The sequence below is a fragment of the Cydia pomonella genome, chromosome 18 (assembly GCF_033807575.1).
Source record: "Cydia pomonella isolate Wapato2018A chromosome 18, ilCydPomo1, whole genome shotgun sequence".
Lineage (NCBI taxonomy): Eukaryota > Metazoa > Arthropoda > Insecta > Lepidoptera > Tortricidae > Cydia > Cydia pomonella.
In genome coordinates, this window is record NC_084720.1 from 2,310,858 (window position 1) to 2,336,305 (window position 25,448).

Below are 25,448 nucleotides of genomic sequence, written 5' to 3' on the forward strand. Positions count from 1 at the left end.
CAAGCAACACATTATGTTCTGGATGGGTCTGGAGTTTTCTGTATATATGGTTATTGATACATTATTTTTGTGTATGAGATCTCATAGAGATTTGTGGGAGGAATTTAGAGAAAGGCGCAGAAACCAAGCGGTTCTCCAAGAGAATAACGTTCCTTTATCTGCAGTTTGAATAAATTTCGTCCCGTACCCCTAGTGTAAATTTGATCGACATCATAACGTGACGAACGCGTTTGCGTTAAGTCTCATTTTGTATAGGATTTTGAGTTTCCAAAACGTCCCGCTTGGCGCGCTCTTTCTAAATCCAATACAAAATGAGACTAAACGCAAACGCGTACGTCACGTTTCGAAATCGAATTTATTTACACTAGGGGTACGGGTTAGGAAAAAAACGTTAGTTAAAACTGTTCGAACTGATATAAGTAAGTTCGAATCTATGTCGTTTTTTTTTTATACTACGTCGGTGGCAAACAAGCATACGGCCCGCCTGATGGTAAGCAGTCTCCGTAGCCTATGTACCCCTGCAACTCCAGAGGAGTTACATGCGCGTTGCCGACCCTAAACTGAATTATTGGAGCAATTAGGTAGGTACTTATCTAACGATTATAATACTGTAAATCATGTATACGAGCTAAGAAAAACAAAAGAAGAAAAGTGTTTTAATAAAAAGAAAGTCATGAATTTCATTGCGTATGAAGAGATACAATCAAAACACTCATCATCTTTGACGACCGGTCTGGCCTAGTGGGTATAGTGACCCTGCCTATGAAGCTCATGGTCCCGGGTTCAAATCCTGGTAAGGGCATTTATTCGTGTGATGAGCACGGATATTTTTTCCGGAGTCATGGGTGTTTTCTATGTATTTAAGTATTTCTAAAATATTTATATAGCATATATATCGTTGTCTAAGTACCCACAACACAAGCCTTATTGAGCTTACTGTGGGACTTAGGCAATTTGTGTAATATTCATTTATTTTATCTTTATAAATACTTAACACCGACTAACATATATGTATCATCGTACATATTTCTGGGCGCTAGCCAACATGACAATCGCTAATAGATAACGCCAATCGAAACTTGTATGGAAATATTCACGTGACTTTTCGTAGCATCTATCATACCGATACTTTTTTACGTTTCGCGTTTGTCGATATACCTACGTTTGTCATGTTGGCTAGGCCTCCTATTTTGAACGGAGTGTACCTCAACAACCGCAGCACAGAAGCAGTTGGTGCCGTTGTCGCAGTTGAAGGCGCCGTCAGTGCGCACCGAGACCTGTCACAAACAGTACATATCACTATATTTGTACATTTTCGGGTAATAGGGTTGTTTCCATCTACAAATCTTAGGGCAGAATTGTATCCCAATAAATTCTTTTGGATTATAAGAACATGTTTAACTACTTTTAGGGGACCTGTAATGACCATATTTTTGTAAATATTGAATTTAAAATATCTTTAGGCACACGTCACGTGACCAAACTCGAAACGTCTTTGAAGATTCTGATGACGTCACAACTCTCGGATTGACACTGTTGACAGTTAGGCGATAAACAACAAATGACAAATGTCAGTTGACAGTTCGTATCTTCTACTGTAGTTGTGTCAAACCGTAAACTGTGACGTCACACAATTTTCAAAGAACGCTTTGGGCGCGAAAGCATCTGTCAAAATATATTTTGTTAATTTAACATATTTAAAGCCGTTTTTAGTATAAAAGTTGAATTTTAGGGCAAGTTTTAGTTAATATAGAACGTAATACGAGCGTTTCAAAAAATTGGAAACAACCCTATTATAATATTTATTGGTTAACCAACCAAATACAAAACCGCCTGGATCTGTCACTGAACGACCCGACTTTAACCTACCTACGTTATTTGATCGTGTTTTCATCTACCCTCAGCTGGCTTAAGGAGCCATTTGAGGGTAGATTTTGTTTACTTTTATTCAAATACCCAAAGATACAGAGTATAGTAGTTCGCTCCGTACTGAGAACACGCGGTTCGCTAAAAAGTTAGATCAATTGAATGCATCTACTTAGTTTAGTCGGGAAAGGATCGAAAACCGTGTGATTTATTGCAACGTCTGTGGAGCCCTTAACTGATAGATTTAAGCAATATTTAAGTCATCATACAGATTATACGAGTAATAAACAGTATCTGTGGTAAGCCGTATTCTTTCTTGTCAAGTGTCAAATACCTATATTATGTTTATTTTATTTCGTTTTAATCTTGTTAATTATGTTAAAATAGTAAGTAATTCAATATTATAATTGTGTAAGCCGAGCACTTTCATTTGATACCAAACCCGACCATAATTTCTTCCAAATGATATGAACTGAATAACAAGACGCCTTACAAATATATTTTTGGCCTTCTAGGCTCTTTTAGATCCATAACCCCTTGATCGAGCCTTCTCATAATTTAATGACTTAAATATAATGCCCTCAACTACACGTTTACCCAATTTCATTTAAATTAGAACAAATTTACTTTAGTTACTGTCCATCAAACTATCCTCTGATAGTTCAGCTTAAAAACATTGAAATGCCAGGACGTGCCTCTACCCAGAGGGCCTACCGCGAACCACGTTCCACATGTTGCCTCTCTGTCGCACTTGTAAATTTGTACGTAAGTGTGACAGGGAGGCAACACGTCGAACGTGGTTCGACGTAGACCCTCAGCCTTGTGTTCCAACTGTTCCAAGTTGAATGTAAACACTTCATTTCACTTCGCTCGCTCGTTCGATAAGAGTAATGGCAAGTGGCCCCGAGGCACAAATATATAAATAATGTAATAAATAAAGATATATTAGAGACCGTGATCATCTATCATCAAATCGTATAATCTATATGCTTTAAAATTACTATTACTCACAGTGTTGTGTTCCTGCCGGTGAGTAAGGTTGCGAGAGCTCAACGAGGGTGCGGAGTGTTAGGGTCGCGCTTGTAACTCTTCTGGAGTTCCAGGCGTACATAGGCTACATAGACTGCTTACCATCAGGCGGGCCGTATGCTTGTTTGCCACCAATGTAGTATAAAAAAATTAATACCTGTACAGAGAGCAGGCTGTCACTGGATGCCGGTGTCAGAATGTGGTATACGCGCGTGGCTTGGATTAGCGCGCATCCGGACCCTATGGCAAAGAATATAATTATTGTAAAATACGCTTAGATACTTAATCACTATCAGACAGGTTTGGTGACAAAGCAGGGCATTTTTTAAAACGCTTTTATTAGCTACACCTGCATGTTTGTAACCGATTCCTTTGAACTCGATTTTGACCCACTTTAAACGGACAGATTTAATTCACACTTTGTATGAGTTTGTACACATATCAAGAACCGGTGACAATACAATAATTCGATTAAGTTTATCTCATTATCCTGATCAGGAGTGCCAGAATTAAATAATTTCCTTACGTATCCTCTGTATGAGAGCAAAAGAGATAAAACAGCACAATGAGATACATTATTATAATAGTACATTACGATACAAGTGCGAAAAATAGGAAAATTACCTATTCGCACATGTATCGTACAACGTTTTACAGTACATATGGCCCGTTAAATGTTTTACACAGTAACATAATATACTATTTTTCGCACTGGTGCGGTAAAGTAGCACCATATGTATTGTAAAATATAATATTAATGATACGAGATATAGCTTTAATGACAAAATACAATAAAAATTCGAAAATTATAATACGTGTTTATTTTATCATTAATACGTGTTTTTACGTGAGAGTCAGAATGGCGGGTGTACCTAAATAAAATTAAATGAAAACCATACCATATTTTTGTACCTAATTTGTACTATTTAGTACCTCCTTTAAAAACCTCACGGTACTTAAAGTTATCACCAAAAAACAGGTCACCCGCCATCCTGACAGTCAGAATGGCGGGTGTACTTTATTACGCTATGTACCCGTGGTTATTGATAAATTCTATAAAAGCCTAATTTTTGTACCTTTTTTGTACCTTCATATTCAATTATAATACGAGTCATTTTATTTTTGGTTTCCAAGTTTTACTCATTTTATATTTTGCTTGCTATTACAATTTTGCAGGCGTTATAATTTTTCAAATTATCGATTTAATTTTTAAGAAAAAACGCTAAGGTACAATTATTTTTATTACGCCAGGATTTAGTATCTTTAATGTTTAATCTGTTAAGTTCAAATAACTCAGTAAATCATAGGAACTCTGTGATAAAACAACGCAACCTAATTGTGTTTGGGGTTTTTAGAATTGTCTCGATGATTATTAGTTGCCTGTGGAAAAAAGTACAGCCGGCGATAAAAGCTTGTACCAAAAATGAAATTTTTGCGAAAAACTTCTTAAATTTTTTAAAATATATTTTTCTACTGAGTACTTAGCACTATGTTTTCCTTACTGAATGCAATCTAGGTATCATCAAATAAGCTATTCCTGATTTTTTTTTATCTTAGGATCAACAGTGCGTGCTAGATGCAACCGGTACAAGGTCTCACCTTCCACATTCACTTCTAACTTCCCCGCCGGCATCTTCATGAGCTCCGGTACCTTAGCGTCAGGTGTGAGCAGGACGCTGGATGTCGCGCTCCCACTCTTGACTGTTACCGTGAGGTGCGTCGGCGCAGGAGGTTGTGAGGCTGTCCAGGCGGTTAGTGCTTCTAGAGCCACTAGAGTGTCCTGTAGGAGGAAAAATATAATTATTATTATTAATAATAGAAACCTATAGAATTCACTTCACAAGAACAGTAGGGAATATTTCGCGAAAATCTGCGTAGGGGGCGCCACTACCACAATCCATCACCATCTGAGCATAGTACAAAGAGTGGGGAAGTAGTTTATGTTCATACAAACGCACCGCGTGCGGCTTGTATGTGTGCGCCATAGTATTATCTTTACATCGCCGCACGCACACTCAAACAAAAGCCCCGACGTGCGCACTGAGAAACGGGTCGAGGTTTTGTTTGAGTGTGCGTGCGGCGACGCATAGATACTATGGCGCACACATACGAACCGCGCGCGGTGCGTTGTATGAAGATAACCTACTTCCTCACTCTTTGTACATACTATGTCTGAGGATCTACCGCGAAACAAGAAAATCGAATATCACTGATGCACGACGACGAGGCAGATAACTAAATTTCTATTTTCGCGTTTCCCGGTAGGCTCTTTGTAAACCGCCTTGATGCATCAATATCATATTTTATTATCTGTGAAAACTTCTCAAAAAACAGTTTAAGGCATAGTGTGTATGGTTTACGGAAGGTGCTAGTGCTGCACTAAAACTAAAAAAAAAACGTGTACGCCTTTTTTGTAACCTTCTAAGGCCGCCGCTGCGTCTCTGTAATACGATGATTTGTAGCCAGGTAGAGTGATGGCAGGAGGGCCAAAAATTTAACGGATCGTTGGCTGCTTTCGAATGAGAGAAGCGTCTGGCATCCGTTATCTCCATGGCTGGATGACACGCAGAAAGTATCGTGGTCCACGCATCAACAGGCGGCGTTGTCGCTAAAGAGGGAGCTTAGCATCTTTGGATAGTGGATAGAAGAAAATAAAGAAGGAATGCTTAGTACCCGCCCTATTGACCTGCCTGTTCCTATCTCTGACGCACGTGAGAAATTGTATTGCTGTTCCGCCATGATGTTGGCAGTCACACTCTGACAACAGCGATTATCGAATCTGTGGCGAAGAGGAAGATACACTAAAACACCTAATGTTTGAATACTTTGAATGTCACGTCCTCACCAGACCAAGAATTAAGGACTTTGAAGCGGGCTATCTGGAACCGAAGGAATTCAAAATGCTTCTCATGAGCTCCATCATCCGCCGATATAAATAGACGAAAAAGTTCTTTCCTAAAGGGGGTAATTGGGATCGAAGTTAGGATCCGCAAGGGTCCCCGAAAATCATAAGACAATGCTGGCAGTCAATGACACAGTGCGAGCGGGACATCAATAGGTATAAGTGCGTGCGATAGAAATAAAAAGAAATTTCTCGTACTAAGTGTCCAGTGTCCTTGGTTTAGCATCAGTACCTGTGTAGAAGCGAACCCGCCCTGCGCGTTGCGGCGCGCGGACAGCCAGCGCGCGGCGGCGCGCGCGTCGTGCCCGCAGCTCGCGCGCAGCGGCCCCCGACACGAGGCGAGCGCGAGCAGCGCGTAGCCCGTCGCTTCTACTGATGTTGCCAGACTGCCTGGAGACCAAATTGATTTCAAATTTGGAAATGGACATTCACTGACTTAAAACTTTAAAAATGTACTGCCGAGCGGTCCCCGGGTTCATTTTAGACCATTATACCTATCATCAACATCATCAGCCCCTAAGGAACTCTAGAACAACTAGTCGTGTGTAGTTCTTGGTTCTGTTCTGATCTTAACTATTTTCGTTACAGCACATTATTGAAAGATAAAGGCATAATATAAATTTAATAATTACAAAAGCGTACAATGGTTCAATAAGAACACAATACTGCTTTATATTAAATTGCTTTTTGGTTGATGGTAGGTATAACTTTTATGACTCAATATCATGTGAAGATAGTTGAAAAGCACAAGCCACGCTTACTCGTCTCCCACCAAACAAACTCCTCCCATCTTGTTTTCTTCATGAGCTCCACCAACAGACCAACACCCTAATATCTTCGTCATCCGTCACTCGCCCCGGACTCGTTTCATTGAAATAAAACTTACTCGTCTCCCATCAAACAAACTCCACCGTACTCCTCACCATTCTCATAAGTTCCACTAACTCCCTTATATCCTTGTAATCCTCCAACTCCTCCACCCCCGGGCTCGCCTTATTGCTCCATAAAGTGACATGCAAGAAAAGGCAATTTAAATACAAAACTTACTCGTCTCCCACCAAACAAACTCTTCCTTCCTCCTCGCCATTCTCATAAGTTCCACTAACTCCCTGATATCCTCATCGTCCTCCAACCCCTCGACCCCTGGACTCGCCTCATTGCTTCTTCTCAACTCCTCTTCATACCTACAAGGTAAATTAATTAATGAATACCTACAAAGGTTCCTAAGACGAATGAATACAAATAAAAAATACACTTGTAAGAAAACCTGATTTGGGTGGTACAACTTTTTCTTGTCACTCATTGCCATTTTTACGGTCATCTGGATCACTCTTAATTAGTAATGTGCAAGTTGCTAAATATTCTCAAAATTTCCGCAATTTATTGAAACTTTCATGTGAAAATTCTCAATATCCGATTCCCACTTAGAAAGTTCCCATTCAAATTGGGGAGTATATTATCACCTACTCAATATTCTTAACTGTCGACGACTGTTACATAAATTTAACATTTATGTAACAATGTAACTCACTGGCGTCTTTTTCGTATGTCATAGAAATTGAAACTAACTGTACATAAGAAAGTTTGGCGATAAACGTGCAGAAATAAAAACAAAGAACATTAGATTAGAACTTTCAAATTTTTGAAAATTCTATTTAGCACATTGGTACTCTAAATATCCTGGTTTAATGGTATTTAAAATAGCAAACATATTTTTCTATAGAAGTTAGTTATAAGCCCTTTCCATAAATGGGTCATCTTACTTAACATATTATTCGAACGTAATAACATTAATTCCAACATGCTATGGTAGACGGGACAGAATAGCAACAAAAAAAGTTGATCCATACAATTGTATAGAATTTTTGTTCATCATTTGGTATTATGACAATAGGGTTGTTTCCATCTACAAATCTTAGGGCAGAATTGTATCCTAATAAATTCTTTTGGATTATAAGAACATGTTAAACTACTTTTAGGGGACCTGTAATGACCATATTTTTGTAAATATTGAATTTAAAATATATTTTGGCACACGTCACGTAACCAAACTCGAAACGTCATTGAAGATTCTGATGACGTCACAACTCTCGGATTGACACTGTTGACAGTTAGGCGATAAACAACAAATGACAAATGTCAGTTGACAGTTCGTATCTTCTACGTGCGTATGTAGTTATGTGTCAAACCGTAAACTGTGACGTCACACAATTTTCAAAGAGCGTTTTGGGCGCGAAAGCATCTGTCAAAATATATTTTGTTAATTTAACATATTTAAAGCCGTTTTTAGTATCTAGTAGTCTAAAAGTTGAATTTTAGGGCAACTTTTAGTTAATATAGAACGTAATACGAGCATTTCAAAAAATTGGAAACAACCCTATTGTTACCGAAAGACCTGTCATATTTAAGCAGTCAAAGAAATACCTTCTCAGTCTCATAAACGCGTAAGCTAGAACAGCGTGAGCGTAGACCCTATTCGGTGATTTAGTCTTCAAAGGGGGTAAAGCTCGGAGGCAGTGGAGGGTGTTCTTGAGGACTTTGTAGGGGAGATCTGATACTCCTTCCACTAGGGAGGTGATTACATAGGCGGTTAGCGCTACGTTGGCGATTTCGCCATCTTCGTTGAGTCCACCCTGGGGAAGGAAACAAGATTGCTGTTCAATCACAATACCTTTGACGACCGGTTTGGCCTAGTGGATAGTAACCCTGCCTACGAAGCTGATGATCTGGTAAGGGCATTTATTCGTGTGATGAGCATGGATATTTTTTCCTGAGTCGTGGGTGTTTTCTATGTATTTAAGTATTTATAAATATTTATATATTATATATACCGTTGTCGTAGTACCCTCAACACAAGCCTTATTGAGCTTACTGTGGGACTTAGTCAAATTGTTTAATAATGTCCTATAATATTTATTTTATTTTATTTATTTACCTTGGGCTTTGAGTTGAAGTACATTTACATCCTTGGTCATGTAAAGGTTTCATTTCATATTCTCTCTCAAATGTTTGGCCTGTTCATTCCAAAGAATTTGATCTAGATTTGTTATATAACGAAACTTTCATTGTGTGAGTGAAACCTGTATTGGTATACAGTCAGAGCCACCATTCTATTAGTTATTGTAATACACACATTGATTTTTTCATTCGCTCATTCATTTTATTCGTGCCAGCGCTTGTGAATCGACCAAGGGGCGTTTCTGGTCGAAGAATTGTCAATTTTGACTCAAACAAACAACCAGAGTTCCATTAAGTATGTATTAGTATGACGACCGGTTTGGCCTAGTGGGTAGTGACCCTGCCTACGAAGCTGATGGTCCCGGGTTCAAATCCTGGTAATGCATATACAGGCATGTATTTGTGTGATGAGCATGGATATTCGTTCCTGAGTCATGGGTGTTTTCTATGTATTTAAGTATTTATAAATATTTATATATTATATATATCGTTGTCTAAGTACCCTCAACACAAGCCTTATTGAGCTTACTGTGGGGCTTAGTCAATTTGTGTAATAATGTCCTATAATATTTATTATTTATTTAATCATTATTATTAAGTTAGCGATATTCCGGCGACGCTCCCAAAGTTACACTAGGCTACAGTTTTCAGCTATTTAGAAACATTCACAAGATTACATTCAACAGTTATAAAACTAACCTTGAGCTCCCTGTGGAAGACCTGTCCGTCATTCCGGAAGCAACCGTTCTCCATTTGTTGCGACATCAGCCAGCGCTCTGCGCGCCGCAGCGCCGGCGGCGGTGGCATGCCCGGTGAGATCACCTGATGAAATAGTACATTGTGTAACCTAACTGTAAGGGGGGTAACTGAAATATTGGACACAAGGGTGATAATTATGTGTCAAGGGAATTAAAGATCCGCGTTTGCAATATTCTTAACCCCGGAGTTACACACAATGTTTTTCATCAGACTTGCGAAGACTAAATTTTAAGCGAAATAATTCTTAAATACGGTGACATTTCAAACATTCGGCATATTGGCATTGTTTGACAGGTTAGGCATCGAAGGCACAGACCTATCAGTACCCGTAGTGTAAATTTATTCGATAGCGAAACGATCACGTCACGCTATCGAATAAATTTACACTAGGGGTTCAGGTATTCAGCCACGATTGAAAATTGTGTAAAGATATTTATAAAGGCTATTAAATTAATGAAATTAAATATTTTTAAATATAAACAAAAATATTAATTGAGAAACGTCAGCATTTTAAAAGTAAACCTACATGGTTCGTATGTAATAGTGACAGAATTAAAAAAAAGAACACAAAAAAGAACAAGAAATAATTTTTTTCACAATCCATAAACTCCCGTGGCAACAATATAGGATATAAGCCTTTGTCCTTTAGTATACCTACATTAAATAAGATCTTTTTTAGAGCAAATATGATGAAAATGTCATATTCTGTTTTCAGGCTAGAAGTTGAAAACGTGACCATAGATGACATAAATCAGAGGCAATTTCAGAAGCCTTTATTGTCAGCTCACGTAAAGGAAGCAAAAAGCTAGATGCTATATCGCGCCCACGAAAATGAAGCGATAATCCCATGAACAACTTACGATTCGAGATGTTGAGGAGACCATGCTATAGAGTGACTGGCTAGAAGAATTGGAAGAGTCCTGTCAAAAATATTCTTTTAGACGCATTTTGCTTAAATTATGATGATACTACGGTGCTTACCTCATGCGCTTTCTGTAGATATCTAAGAGTGAAGGCAGTGAGCCAGGTGGATGGATCATCAGAGGCGCCGAATGCGCTAAATCCACCCGAAGGATGCGTGTATTGAAGTTGACGAGTGAAGCCTGGAAGAATATAGATTTAAGATCAACTTTGGGGCTCAGTTTTTCTACTTGCTCGGTAAGCTAAGTAAACTTGCTTTCTAGATCAGAGCCAGTTTCAATAGTTTTCTTTATTCTGTCATTGTTTTTAATTCCCCCATTATTTACTCCACCATGGTGTCTTTTTTAGGATTTGTAGGATTGTAGCATGGATGGCGGTGGCGAAGCCTAAGCATATCCGGTAGACACCCAAGCGCTAATTTGGTTCATTCAGGCCTCATATTCCTCCTTCCAGGTCCTCTATTGTATGAAAATGGACAAGTTGGTAAAGTCAAAATCAAGTTTTATGAAAGAGCGTCTATTGCTAATTTGCATAAAAACTCCCCTTTTTGCTGTAACCTACCTCTGGCTACGTGTTCCTTAGCGGATGAAGCTGCTGGGCTCTTAGGATCCAACTGTTCAAGGGCCAGAAGGTTGGTGGCAAGTCGAGCCATGTTCTGTTCTCCGCAACCTCGCGGTAGTAGCACCAAGGAATCTGCATCCTAGGAACAATCAGTATTAGGTTTGGTACTAGTCAAGATATTCTGATTTCTACTGAATCAGACTAGCTATAATTATAATCGGCTTATTACTTACAGCGAGTAATGGCCCAGCGATGTCTCCAATGGTCCAAACGGTGACGGATTCAGAGCCGGGTATGGCGTCAACTTTGGGCCAGGACCAGGACACCTCAGACGAGCTGGATACTTCACTACCTGAAGAAATTAATCATATTATATGACAATAATTTGTTGTTATGAGGCCTAGTAGAATGGCGTGCAGAATAAAAACTGTCTATAGTGTTACCTTTTGGTTCATACCTAATAACGAGTTTTGCACTATGAAATATTATGGTGAAGGAAAACATCTGGAGGAAACCGGACTAATCCCAATAAATTCTAGTTCTCCTTTTGGGCTCTTTCGTAAAAATCATTGCATACAATTCTTGGGCTTACGTCTCCTAAAACTTTCCTCGGGCTTTTTTGAAAATGTAACCAAGAAAGTGGGGAGCAGTGAGAAGGATCCTTATACTTCGTCATTGTTTTACAATTCCCAGATATTTATTTACGAAAATTTGGACCTGGTCCACAGAGTAGAGCAGAATGATAGTCCTGAGCTGGAACACCCTCTGGATCCACTTGGATCTGAATAATTATCTCGTCACTGCAACAAAATCACAATTTCAGTAATGAGATCGACTGTTTTAGTTCATATTATAATCATATAATGTAGGATAAAATATTTTGAAAGTATAGGAGCGCCTATGGTTGGTGCGATCCTTGTGCGGTCACGCACTTGGATATACTTCCACCTGGCAAAAGAAATACTTGACTTCTTGCATTGACGTACGCGCGCGTAGAGCGTCATGCTTGCATGAGCTGGCACCGCCGCCATCGTACGATATGACATTTTCGACTATCTATCTACACGCCTGATTCTTTGAGCAGGAGCGCACGCGTACCTACTCGCGTAGTTGTTACCGAGGCGTATGCTTACGGATCAGCGCTTCCAGATAAACTAGTAATATATAGTCATCAGTCAGATCAGCTCTTCCAGATAAACTAGTATAATATAGTATAACTAGTAATATATATATATATATATAGAAGTATAGTACTTCGTAAGACGCACCTGACTCCTTGTGCAGGTGCACGCGCGCGTATAGCGAGGCGTGCTGATCCCGGCAACGCAGCGCGTAGCGTCACGCGCCGCGCCACGCTTGCACGAGCTGGCATCGCCGCCACCTCAGTACGGTCCGGTACTTCTAAGTGTGGGTCGGCTAGTACTTGAATTTCGATCTGGAATTTGGAAACGTCTTGTCTTTAAAGTAGTTTAGTGAAAAGGGTTGACTAAAAGCCAAACCAAAGACCAAAAATAGCAAAACATGTTGTTGTGTTCACTTATTTTTCGGCAATTATGTTCGAAGAAAGGAGACATAATGTTACTCCATAATGATCTCCGAGAGACCTCCCCGAGGTCCTACTCAACATTAAAGGTTTGATAGGATTCCTCGAGGAGCTGGGCTGGCAGGACTAGCCCACCCCCAACATATCACGCAAAATAGGCGCAAGTCGTCGAGTTGCGGAAAATCGCCCGTATACAATACAATACTCCATAATGCAATTGAAGGTTTACGGAGGTTTTATCACCTTCAGCCCGGTACAGATACCGGGCTGAAGGTGATAAAGGTTATTCGGGTTGAGCACTTCGATAATCCAAATTTAGAGGCTATTTGTATTTCGAACCATATTTTATTCCACTGATGCGTATAAAAATATTTCGAAAATACTTACATTCAGGGACTCGTAAAGGTAGTTAAATATGCGGTATTGAATAATCGTCGAGTCTCCTCGCTTCAGTCGCTTCGGTCCATCAGCGTGGATAAAGAATTCACGGAACACCTGCAAAATCATAAAAATATTAGTTTATATATAAATATTATCTTCATAATGATTAAAAAACAAAAACCGCAGAGGTTTCGATCAATATACCGTGGATACAATTCGAGTCGGATTCTTAAGGATGTTAACGGTGACAAAGAGGGGCTGCTCTCGATCACGAACGGCGTAGGCTTCATAGAGCGTGATAACGTCTGACCTGCCAAAATGCCGGTGAAAACAAAGTGGTCTACGACTGGCTAGCCTTTAAGGATGCTGGGGGAACATAAAGGCCGTAACTACAGCACGAGCTACAGTGGCCTCGCACGTAATAATTTGAATTAGGACGCTGTGGATACACAGCGAAGTCGTTTCTTCGTCGTTTCACGCGAGAGTCTGGCCTGTAAGGACATTCATGGTGTGATAGTTTCACCATAAACGTAAACACTCTAACCTGTAAGGAGGCCGGTGGGGACACAGCGAGGCCGTTTCTTGACACGCAAAGCGCGGTGGCCTCGTAACGTGTTATAGAGTCTGGAGCGCGTGCACTGGTTATTACTGTCCCGTTCACGCCAACTGCCACTAGGCGCCATAGCCAGGCCTGTAAAGAGTTGATGAAATACTAAGTACACAAATCAGCGTAAGTTTCCTGAAGCGCGCACTCCAGACTAACTGCAGGTATGCTGGTTTATCTCGCGGCATTCTAACCGTTTCCGTTCCTGTCCATAATTTTGTCGAAATCTATGTATATATTTACCGCATTTTTCGTATTTGGTAGAAATCTTATTTTAAGTGATCAGAAAATGGTATCAAAATAAAACGGAACTTCGACTTAATGGGATTATGCTATCGTGTAAATAATTCTCTACGTGATTGCTTGATAAAAAATATTCGTTTTCTTGCGCGGTTATGGAAGGTTATTACCTTTCATATTGCGCGGTATATATTAAGTGACATATTTATCATGCCAATAAAATCATCAAATATTCTGCAGGTTGCGAAAAAGCCGGTTTAATCATTTGAATGGCTGCGAGAATGACCTAATATTCACCTTTGTTCGGGACACCCGATAGACCATGAGATGGCTATTTTACCTCAATAAAATCCTTGAAACGTCGCACGTGGGAACGCAACGTGCCTGATAACGGAGCCGGATGTTGCACTGTGGAAGAACGCTATACTTGCTGTTGGACATGAGAATTTTCTCTTTTTAGACGATAACTTGTTACTACCTTCCAGGGCTATATCTCACAAATTTTACGATTCTTTGTCAACATCATAAAAAGTTATCATTGAAAAACTCAAAGTTCTCATATCTAAAAACAAGTATGGCAATTTTCCAGTGTGTCTGGATTACTGCAAGCAGTGTGTTTATTGTGGCCACATACCTACATCAAACACTTATTCTTAGACCACAGAATACTTTACCTCTGAGAAGTCCGTTCTAGCCTGCACCTGAGCGCGCAGCGGCGCCGCGCCCGGCGGCCGCGCGCACTCGCGCCCCGCGCCCCCGGCGGCGCGCACGCCGCCCGCTGCCAAGTGCGTGACCACGGAGTTGGATGTTGGGAATTCTTCGTCTGTTGCTGCAACATAAATTCACCCTCATACCAGCTAAAACGATCTATTGCTAAACACAGACCCCATTCGAGCAACACCGGCTTCCAACACGTCGGAAGGGAGAAGCCCAAGCGATATCTTACCGTAAAAATCATTCTGACATTTTTTGCGGGGGGAAACGTGCACACAGTCGCACTCCTCGCTCTTTACATAAAAATCCAATTTGTAATGATGACACACAGGAAAAGACACACGTCAAAGACAAATCCTGCACACCTCGATTTCTTTTTGTGTAAGGAGTTAAGGACGAGTCACAACACGCACCGCGCTATGCCCAGTTGGGCATGTGCTTCGGCAGAGGGGAAATAGTAAGGAAATAGTGCGAATGCCGATTCCTTTGCCGGTGTTGCTCGAAGTAGACCCCTTACAAGAGCGCACGGTTATTATCATTATCATTCCAGTCAAAAAGGTGCAATTTCTAAACATAGGGTTCTCATTAAAGATCATTCGCGAGCACTATTACAATAGCTTTCTGCGCTTAACCGATTTATATAATAAATACGAAAATAACTTAGTTAGTAGCTTGTTTAACTGCGGATGGTATTCCACCTGTCCAATGTGCATTGCGTCTCATTCTCTCATTGAGCAAAATGTGAGATGCAAATACACATTGGACAGGTGGAATACGATCCTGAGACAAGTTACGAGAGGCATCTTCACGTTTAGATCGCTGAACCAATTTAGATTAAATTATACATGAAGGTAGTTTAAAATTTCCGGAAGGAGGATCTTGCCACATTGCCATGCAGACGAGGTTGCGGGAAGAAGCTCCTTATTTATTTATTTATAATAGGATCAGGTAACCTGATAAGTAAGTGGACTCTGGGCTTTATTTGTGCTACAAAGTAAACTCACTCAGAAAGCATTTTCCACTAGCATCATACTCAGTCAAGTTCCTATGACTATCGATGATATTCCTCAGCCGCTCCATGATGGAGTCCTTGGCTGACGGCACGGGGGCCAGCCAGCGTGAGGCCGAGTCCAATACGGAGAGGCCGCAGAGGGCTAGCTCGTTGGTTGTGATGGAGAGTGAGGCGCTGGAGCCTGGTGCTACTTGGCGGGAGAGCCAGGTAAGTTCGACCTGCAAACATTTATTTTATTATTGCATAAAATACAAACACCGGATTGAATGTTAAATTAAATAGTAATTCACTACCATTTAACCCCAGGGCCAGCCAATCAGTGATACGAACAAGGGTGAGATTCATTTCATTTCAATATATCATAGGAAATAAATGATCAAACGAATGATCAAATTCATATTGTTGAGGAGTTTTTTCTGGTGTGCATTATCAGTTTTACTACTTTCACTCCATTAAATTTTAGTTTGGTTTATTGTATAAATTTTCTTCATTAATTCTTTAGGTATTCCGTCATGAGATCTGGATTTCAGAAAAAAAAAACATAAACAAATGTGATCGATACCGGAATTGAGTGAACTCCTCAAACATACATTTTGAAAGTCAGGTAATAAAACCAGTTATATTAGCTTACCTTATTAACAAAGCACTCTTCCATCTCAATATGCTTTACAGCACTGACCAACTCCCCTCTATAATAAAAGTACGCCACCAAGTGGCTGTCTGGACACATCTGATGCGTCATTTTTATCGGCAGCATGACTCTTAGCAAATGTCTATCCAGAAGATCACTGCCTTCTGATTGGTGGATGAAGCCACTGCTGTTGCCTGATTGGTAGAATTTCCTGTCCAGTAGGTCACTGCTGAGTTGGGATTGGTGGGCTTGAGGACAATTGCTGTTTCTTGGTGCAGCGTGAATTTGATTGGTTGATGAAGATATTGGGCACTGGGTGGTCACGCCCCAGCGGTAGATGGTGCCGCCGCGAGTTATTACCTGAAATTGGACAAATGGTAGGTGGTTTATTAGAATATTGTGTTGTTGTTACTAAGACCACCAGAAAAATGATACTATGACTTTCTGACTAACCAAGAAAAAGACAAAGCATACGTAATTTGTCTTGTTGGTCAGATGCGTTTGTCTGAAAAAGGTTGACTCTATATTTTAGCATCATTTGTACTGATTGGATGCAAACATAGTACAGACAAAACTAATGTTCTGTTTCTTCTATTTCCAAAAGTTATGGATATTTTTAAGGAGTAAAATTTTTGGTTGTATCGGCCAATATTTATTTATATCGGACCTATAAGACAAATGAAGACTAGATCTACGTGTAAACCCTCCAGCTTAGACTATATTCTTACCACAAAATGCACACTCAGTGCAGTATCAACGTCCATGCTCAAGTAAAGGGGCACGAAGCTCCTCGAGTTGGCGTCGCTGCGCAGGGGTCCGAGCGCGGCGTGTATGGACCCTGTTCTTCGGACTGGCAAGTATATTGGGGGTGCTGCTGTGCTGCTGTCATTTTTGAGAGTTGCCTGATGGAACAAATAGATAAGGATTATAAAACCTTGGCATCCCTGACAATAGCCCATTCTACAGCTGAAGCGTCCGCGGGAGGAAATTCCCCTTTAACCGCACAGTGCGCGACCACCAACACCAGGTTCTAAATAATAAATAAATTTTATAGGACATTATTACACAAATTGACTAAGTCCCACAGTAAGCTCAATAAGGCTTGTGTTGAGGGTTCTTAGACAACGATATATATAATATATGTATAAATATTTATAAATACTTAAATATAACATAGAAAACATCCATGATTCAGGAACAAATATCCATGCTCATCACACGAATAAATGCCCTTACCAGGATTTGAACCCGGGACCATCAGCTTCTAGGGTGTAAGGATGAACACCCTGCCGACCTTATCCTGCGTTGTCCTAAAAAATGCATCGGTGTTACGTCCCGTGACGCTCCAAAGGGTTTAAAGCTATACTTACTTGAAATGTATATAGGACATCGGCGTCATCTTCCACCGTGAACATTACTCTAGCGACGCCTCTAGCGTCCGTCACGGCGTCATCACATGACGCCTCGGTGCGTTCAGCTGGCGATCGACACACGCGGACATGCTGGTTAGATGCTGGCTTGTCGTCCCATCGATTTGCTTTTATCTGTTGTAACATTCAATAATTTGACTGATAACTTATTATAACTTGTTGTAAGTAAAGCAGTTTCAGAAAATACGATTATAGTGAGAAGAACTGTTTGGGACAATGGTATCTAAAATCTTCTTAATGTCTGAGACTACACATATGGGTCATAAACCCTTCTTAATCGACCTAATGGTCACAATTGTAACCCCAATTGAAAACCTAAGGGTCGGCAACGCGCATTGAACTCCTCTGGATTTGCAGGCGTACATAGGCTACGGAGGCTGCTTACCATCAGGCGGGCCTTATGCTTGCTTGCCACCGACGTAGTATAAAAAAATGTATGTTTATGTTTTGTTATTCCCGAAACAGGACTCATGTTTTCTAAGAAAGAATTTGGCTTGCTTTTAGTTCAAGATATTCTCTTACTGTTCAATCTTAGCAATTTTCTTCTTTTTAGCCTTTTACAGCAATTCAGCGAAAGTGTACCTTCAACTTGTATGGTAGCCCAGGGGCTAGGACCACTCGGTGCTTCGTAAGAAACTGCAGGGTGACCGCCTTGTCAACCACCTGGGAGACTACCGTCGTGTTCTGCCAGATTCTCGTACCCTCTTCCTGTAATATTGAGATTGACTTATCAAGAAATTAGCATGTGCTCAAGACTATGTCTGTGTAAAGGCAGTCAAGTTATTCAACGTTCTGTAGATGCATTTTAAGTATCTTTTTAAGGGATTTTAGAGGTGCTGATATATTGAAATTGGAGCGTCAATTTCGCGTATCGATGCGTTTTTAAATAGTTTGAAGATACTACAAAACTGAGTGGTTCACCAACTTCGCGTGAGGATATTGATTTTTTAGAAAATAATATTGAAGCGTTTGATAGAGACCACAAACCTGAAAAGAGAAGTCGGCTACGACAACATCGGGTGGGTTTTCTCCATCCAGCCCTATCCTCCTAGCAGCTACTGCATGTCTATGGCAGGCCTTTGGAGCACGCAGACGGACTGCTGTACGGACGCCTGGAGTCGAGTCCGTAGAAAAGTTGACGCCAGCACCACGGAGGCGGATCACAAGCATACCTTCCACTGCTTCTGTCCATGGGTACCTGGAGAGGAGAGTTCTAATATAATACAAATACTCCAGGTTTGCAATTCGGCTTTAAATTATGTGTAGGTATCATACGCGTACGAAAGCTCAGTCAGATCCGGATCGAATTATTGGGATAGATTCTCCTAAGACGTGGTCGCGGTGGTGGTGGGACAGTGGTCTAAAATTAAGGTATTTGTTATAATGAATTCGGTAATACATATTTGTTTTGGATGTAACTGGTATAAAATTGCCAATCACTTTGTGATATAATATATACATTTGTTTGCAATGACACTTGATTATTGAGCATCGGAGATAACTTGATTTGCAAGGTAACGGACGGATGCAACGTTGTGGGAAATAATATGAGTACTACTGACCTAACACACACAGTCCACACAAGTCGCTCACTGGTCCTCAGCACCCTGGCTGCATGTTTAACACTGAGCTGAAACGGTGGTATCTCGTAGTTGCCCACTAAGAATTCTGTGGCACCCTGGAACAGAAGTTAAACATTATGTTATAGACACAGCAAGTGAGTCAGCTGAAGAAAAGGCTTATCTTTCACTCCAATAAAGCAAGAGCGTTAAAGAAGGAGACACAATATTTGAATTTTGTGTGTCTGCGGCAGTCCTTACAGGATTAATCTTAGTGTTTTAATATCACCTGTAGGTTTGTTTGGTTTGATAAAACAAATTCAAGTGGGATTAAGTTGCACAAATGGACCTTGGGCCTATTCTGAATACAATGAGAAAGATGATGGAGTCTCATTTGTGAATTATTCTTCTACTTAGCTTGAAATGTCTAGCGATAGTAGCGACCAGGGGGTGGCTGGGCATCAAACTTTTGCTGAATTGGCCTAAAGCTCAGCCACGTCTGTATACTTTTTGATATAAACCCAACCGTATCCTAACGCGATTCCACTGCCAAACTAAAAAGCCATTTTCCAGCTTGGTCTGCAGCGTGCACCAGCAGTACAGTCTTACCTGTGAACCATCTTCTAGCTTGGCCCGTAGCGTCCAGCGTCCAGGTGGTGCTTGAGCATCAAGCTCATGCTGAATCTGCCCAAAGCCCAGTCGGGTTCGCACTCGATTCCACTGTGCTGCACGCGTACCTTCCCACGCACCGGGTGGACCTTCGAGCCACATTTCCTCAATCTGTATGGACATTTTGGTGTCATTAAAAGTACTTATCCTCTTTAATAATAAAACTTAGCAACCTTTTACAAAATGCTGTCACTTTCTAACAAAAAAGTCAAAATAACAAATATGGACAAACTATTCTCAAACGGTTTGTTAGATTTGACAGACATTTATGAATAACGCTATTAGTCTGACAAACCAATTTGTCATTAGAAAAAGGCGTCAAGTTCAAATTTAAACAATATTTTTTATGACATACGTTAAAGGATTAAGTTGCTATGATTCTATGCTTACCCTAAATTTTATAAGTACATAATTTTACAAAAAGATAGACTGCAAAAACAAAAAATCTAATAATAGTAATAGTACACGTTAGCTGAGGTGAAGGTAAATTATCTAAAATGATTTTTTAAAATTTGTTCTTAACTTCCATTACGCTATATTTCTTTTTCTCTCTTAACCATTCTATTTCATTGTATATTTTTGGGACCAAAAATTTATCTTTATCTTCCAAAACTCTGTTTTCTGAACCTACTGCACTTATATTAATCGTAATATCGACGCAGCGGCACACAAAAATAAATATCCAAAACAAACGATCTGTGAGTTAAAGTGTGATCTTAAATCATTTCTGTAAACAAACAATACCTTTATCTGGTCCGGTGACCTCCTGACCAAAATAAACATTTTTACTCCGAGTAAACAGTGACTCATCCCGCAATAAAGGTGGCCCTTAAAAGGATATAACGGATTTCTTTAATCCATAATTTGACACAAACTGAGGAAAGTCGTGTGAGTTTTAATAAACCTTGAGCCCGATTCGTATTAACAACTTGTTATGGTGTTTTGGTGTTTGATTGGTGGTTGTTGGTAATGTCATAAAGTAATTATATGTACAGTCAACCAGTTTGAATCCTAGGCCACTATAGAACCTTGTCGCTTTAACTACTCTATACATGACACGCAGCACTCAATAAGCACTGTCGTAGAAGTCATTATGACATGGTTCTATAGTGTCCTAGGAATCAAATTGGTTGACCGTACAGTTGCAAACCCATACATATACATCGATTAGTTCCAGAAAAAAATCAAGAAATGTCGTTCTGAGCACCATTGGGCCTAAATTGGTATTTATTTCGTTTGAAATATATCCAATTACTAAATAAACGTGTATAATAGGGTTGTTTCCAATTTTTTGAAACGCTTGTATTACGTTCTATATTAACTAAAAGTTGCCCTAAAATTCAACTTTTATACTAAAAACGGCTTTAAATACGTTAAATTAACAAAATATATTTTGACAGATGATTTCGCGCCCAAAACGCTCTTTGAAAATTGTGTGACGTCACAGCTTACGGTTTGACACATAACTACATACACACGTAGAAGATACGAACTGTCAACTGACATTTGTCATTTGTTGTTTATCGCCTAACTGTCAACAGTGTCAATCCGAGAATTGTGACGTCATCAGGATCTTCAATGACGTTTCGACTTTGGTCACGTGACGTGTACCAAAAGTTATTTAAATTCAATATTTACAAAAATATGGTCATTACAGGTCCCCTAAAAGTAGTTTAGCATGTTCTTATAATCCAAAACAATTTATTGGGATACAATTCTGCCCTAATATTTTTAGATGGAAACAACCCTATTCTAATTAATTTAGCATATTACAAAAAAAAACCTTATAAAAAGGCCATTTAAACATAATCAATCGGGATAAGTTCGCCTTTGTACAGTTGATGTGTGTTTTTTCCTGTTTTATGTACAATAAAGTGTTTAACTACTACTACCACCGCTACGCTATCATTACTACGACTACTACTACTAAATCGATGCAGAAAAAACTCGATGTAATATGGCATGAATTATTTTAAGCGCCATCTATCGCATCATTGGGCAGTTTAACTTCTTATCGGTGTAACACACTAGATAGCTCGATTGTTTGAGGATAAGAGTATCCACAGATGTCACTGTTGTAAATCCTACATATTGTAGTCTGTGGTAATAAGGCACTAAAAATATTTAAGGGGGTCCCTAACGCCAATGACCTTCGATCTGAATCCCTTATTTATCTAAGGTCTTTTGTAGTTAACATATTAACAGCAACGACTGTAAACAATATAGTATACCATATTTACTTCAAAGTTCACTGTCTTCGAGATATTTGGTATCAAAGTTGAGAAATTTTAGGTCAAAAAACTGGTTAGCTGGCCATAACTTTTGTATTAATTAGTTTAATTAAAAACTCTGACCAGTTTTTAGAGACGTTAAAGACGAACCCAAATGTGTAGATTTCGTACATGTAAAATCCTTCACAGCAATCTAGTAACGAAAAAAGTGTTTTTTTAGACAATGTTTAAAAAACACAAAAAAGCAAGTGTTCATTTCTTTCAAAATCTGGGAGGAATGGAGATAAAAGATTGAAGAACCGACAGCTGTTTATCTAATAATTCTATCTATAGTGCAAATGTAGGAATAATGACTCAAAACTAGTCAAAAATCGATGAAAACCGCTTGGAGCCCCTTAATAGTGTGCTTCAAAATTACCGATAAAGTCAATTTAAAAAAAAATGTTTCATTGCTTGCTTGTTTGTTTTTTACTCTGTAGATGAATTTTTAAAATGATATTTATTATGAGCTGTTAATTAATTTTGCTAATCTTATAGGGAGCGTGCATGAACTGTAGGAGGCAGCACAGGAGCTGTCAGATTTTTGGCGCGAAGCGTAAATGTGATGTTTATTGTTCCGATGTAACCCACAAGATGGCAGAACCTACTATGCACAAAAGAACACTTGACGTGTAAATGTGCCTGTTTATGGTTCCGATTCAGACCACAAGATGGCAGACCCTCCAACGCGCACGGTCCCTATACTGACCCTGAATATCAAAATATTTCTACGCCGATGCACGCCGGCAGATATTATGCTGACCTAACCTTCTACTGACCGCCATTGCGCCAAAAAACCTACATCCCATTTAACAGTAATAAAGTCACTCTGTAATGACATTTCGATCCCGTTAAAATAAAACTCGTAAAACAAAGTGAATGCGACACTTCAATTAATTGAAAAAGAGATTAATTACGCGTTTTTGTGTTAATGTATTCGCGGATGACCGTGTCAGGGACCAGTTCGAGTTGAGAGAGTATTCTGGGTTATTTATTAAGTTGAAGTTTTAAGCTTTTAAGATCAAGACTATTTTTGCAAGGTGCAGTGCATTTTGTGGCTTCGTTTTTTTCATCACACTTGCTAAAAAAAATCTTATTTCAGGTGTACTGAAGGACAAAGGCCTGTGGGTTCCCGGGGGAGTTATGGAACTTAGGGAGCTACATTTTTTTTCTTAATTACTTATGTATGTCACTTATTCATACAAACCAAGTAGCATACATGAATTTTACTTTTAAAATACTGAAGTTTATAATTTAATATTTTTAACAAAAATATATTGTGCTTAAAATTATTTAATTTGATTAATTTAATAGCTTTTTATTTATTTTTTCCATAATTTTCAATCGTGGCTGAATGCCGAATAGGTCTGTGCCTTCGATGCCTTACCTGTCAATCTATTTCAAAATGGCGGACGAATGTTTGATACGTCACCGTATTTTAGAATGATTTCGCTTAAAATTTAGTTTTTTCTTCGCAACTCGCAATAATATTGCAAACTCGGATTTCTGAGTTTGGTATTCCAGATATTATAAATACAAAGGGAAAGAAAATAAATAAGATGAATTACGTACAACTAAAATCAGAATACGTCGTCATAAAGAGAAATTGGCTTAACATACATAATGAGAACGAATAAATAAACATCATTTGCATACCCGCCGGCGTTTGCCTTCGGAGGCCAGGGTCGACGCATCTCACAATGGTTTTATGACGTTAGGAGGTCACGACATCTTAATGGTCAAGTGGTCAGTTATATAAGACTCAAGGCAATGTTTTAATTGGGTTATAAATCTTTTAGGGTTCCTTAGTAAACTAGGAACCTTTATAGTTTCGCCATGTCCGTCTGTCCGTTCCTTGATCGTTAGTGCTAGGAAGCTGCAATTTGATATGGATAAATCATGCATGGCAATAGAACGGTAAAATAAAAACGATAAAAATCCATTTTTTTGGGTACGTCATTTAGAATCATTTAGAATCATTTATTTATGTATTGTGCATTACAGGTAATGAATACAGATGTTATAAACAATTTTTGTTCTCTGTAACATGTCTTGCGACGTACAATAATTATAGCTGCCTAGCGCATGCAATATTATTAAAAATATTTTACATTTTCACTACTTATCTTATATTTTATAATATTCTATAAGTTTTAATTAATAGTAAAAATAAATAATAGGTAGTTCTATAAGTCAATCATTAATTTGTTAAAGTATCCATCATAAATTCATCTATATTGTAATAACATTTATCTTTTAATAAGTTATTTAACCTTATCTTAAACGTTGACAGCTGTTCTTTTATAAGCAAATCCGGTAATTTGTTAAACAATTTAGGGGCCATTATGTCCCATACAAAATGTTTTTTTTTTTATGTTTTGTTTTAACCCAATAGTATGGGGTATTGTTGGATAGGTCTTTTCAGAATAAGGGTCTCCAACAATCGTTTTTCGACAAAGTAAATATTTTCGGAAATAATCGCTCCGAAAGCAAAGTTACGTGTCCCTCTAACTTTTGAACCATGGGTCCAAGAAATATAAAAAAAATCTTAAAACGAAAGCTGTTATTGTATACATGAATGCTGTATTTTTATATATGATAGGTATCTGAAGCTACATGAACTAATTACAGGCGTAGATGAGAGTTTTCAGTAAATCGTTTACCCATTTAGCGTAGCTTTGTAACGACAATTTAAGCATGAAAACTTTATGGGGATCAACTCTTTGTATTTTTTTACATTGGGATATCGCTTAATAGTTTATGAAATGAACACCAAAACCACATTTTTATTGAAACTTAATGCTTAATTATCGTTAAAAAACTGACAATGGTTAACTTTTCTTGATAACTAGTTGGGTACACTATTTTCTATTATACGACATTATTACACAAATTGACTAAGTCCCACAGTAAGCTCAATAAGGCTTGTGTTGAGGGTACTTAGACAACGACATATATAATAAATAAATATTTATAAATACTTAAATACATAGAATTTATTAACTCCCAGATATACCTTATCCTAATGTATGTACAACGTTTCGGAGAAATCTAGTCGTTTTAAAATGAGAGCGTAAGTACGTTTGTATGGAAAACAGAGCTTGTTGAGGACTTTTAATGTCCGTTTATTTTATGATGCCCACAGGAAAGGTTTTTGACCCTTGTTTTTATTTAACACGGTTATTCCCTGTGAACTCAGTCCAGCAGCCCACAACAAAAGTTATGATAGGTTTCGGATGGTCATTATAATATTAATGAAGTCTTCTCGTGGCATCGTTTTTAATAACTAATTAATATTGCAAATATAATTGAAACTGACAAAAGATAAATATTAAATTTTTGATAATATTCATGTTAATGCACAAGGCCTTTTTTTTTAATACTACGTCGGTGGCAAAC

The 25,448-nt window shown here is 38.9% G+C and overlaps 1 protein-coding gene across 1 annotated transcript in view; it reads right to left on the reverse strand.

Annotated features, from left to right (window-relative positions):
• The window catches only part of LOC133527674 (alpha-2-macroglobulin-P-like), a 49,771-nt gene that overhangs the window by 7,043 nt on the left and 17,280 nt on the right, over window positions 1-25,448 (reverse strand). The window contains exons 5-27 of the mRNA XM_061864788.1: window positions 19,720-19,890; window positions 19,114-19,229; window positions 18,539-18,749; window positions 18,134-18,259; window positions 17,492-17,665; window positions 16,850-17,023; window positions 16,122-16,481; window positions 15,483-15,708; window positions 14,439-14,593; window positions 13,465-13,611; window positions 12,927-13,034; window positions 12,265-12,431; window positions 11,714-11,796; window positions 11,230-11,348; window positions 10,997-11,135; window positions 10,496-10,617; window positions 9,455-9,577; window positions 8,222-8,430; window positions 6,845-6,981; window positions 6,030-6,187; window positions 4,495-4,675; window positions 3,053-3,135; window positions 1,206-1,277 (exon numbers count right to left, since the gene is read on the reverse strand). Coding sequence (XP_061720772.1) covers window positions 1,206-1,277; window positions 3,053-3,135; window positions 4,495-4,675; window positions 6,030-6,187; window positions 6,845-6,981; window positions 8,222-8,430; window positions 9,455-9,577; window positions 10,496-10,617; window positions 10,997-11,135; window positions 11,230-11,348; window positions 11,714-11,796; window positions 12,265-12,431; window positions 12,927-13,034; window positions 13,465-13,611; window positions 14,439-14,593; window positions 15,483-15,708; window positions 16,122-16,481; window positions 16,850-17,023; window positions 17,492-17,665; window positions 18,134-18,259; window positions 18,539-18,749; window positions 19,114-19,229; window positions 19,720-19,890 — 3,561 coding nt within the window. The remainder of the gene's footprint in view (window positions 1-1,205; window positions 1,278-3,052; window positions 3,136-4,494; window positions 4,676-6,029; window positions 6,188-6,844; window positions 6,982-8,221; window positions 8,431-9,454; window positions 9,578-10,495; window positions 10,618-10,996; window positions 11,136-11,229; window positions 11,349-11,713; window positions 11,797-12,264; window positions 12,432-12,926; window positions 13,035-13,464; window positions 13,612-14,438; window positions 14,594-15,482; window positions 15,709-16,121; window positions 16,482-16,849; window positions 17,024-17,491; window positions 17,666-18,133; window positions 18,260-18,538; window positions 18,750-19,113; window positions 19,230-19,719; window positions 19,891-25,448) is intronic.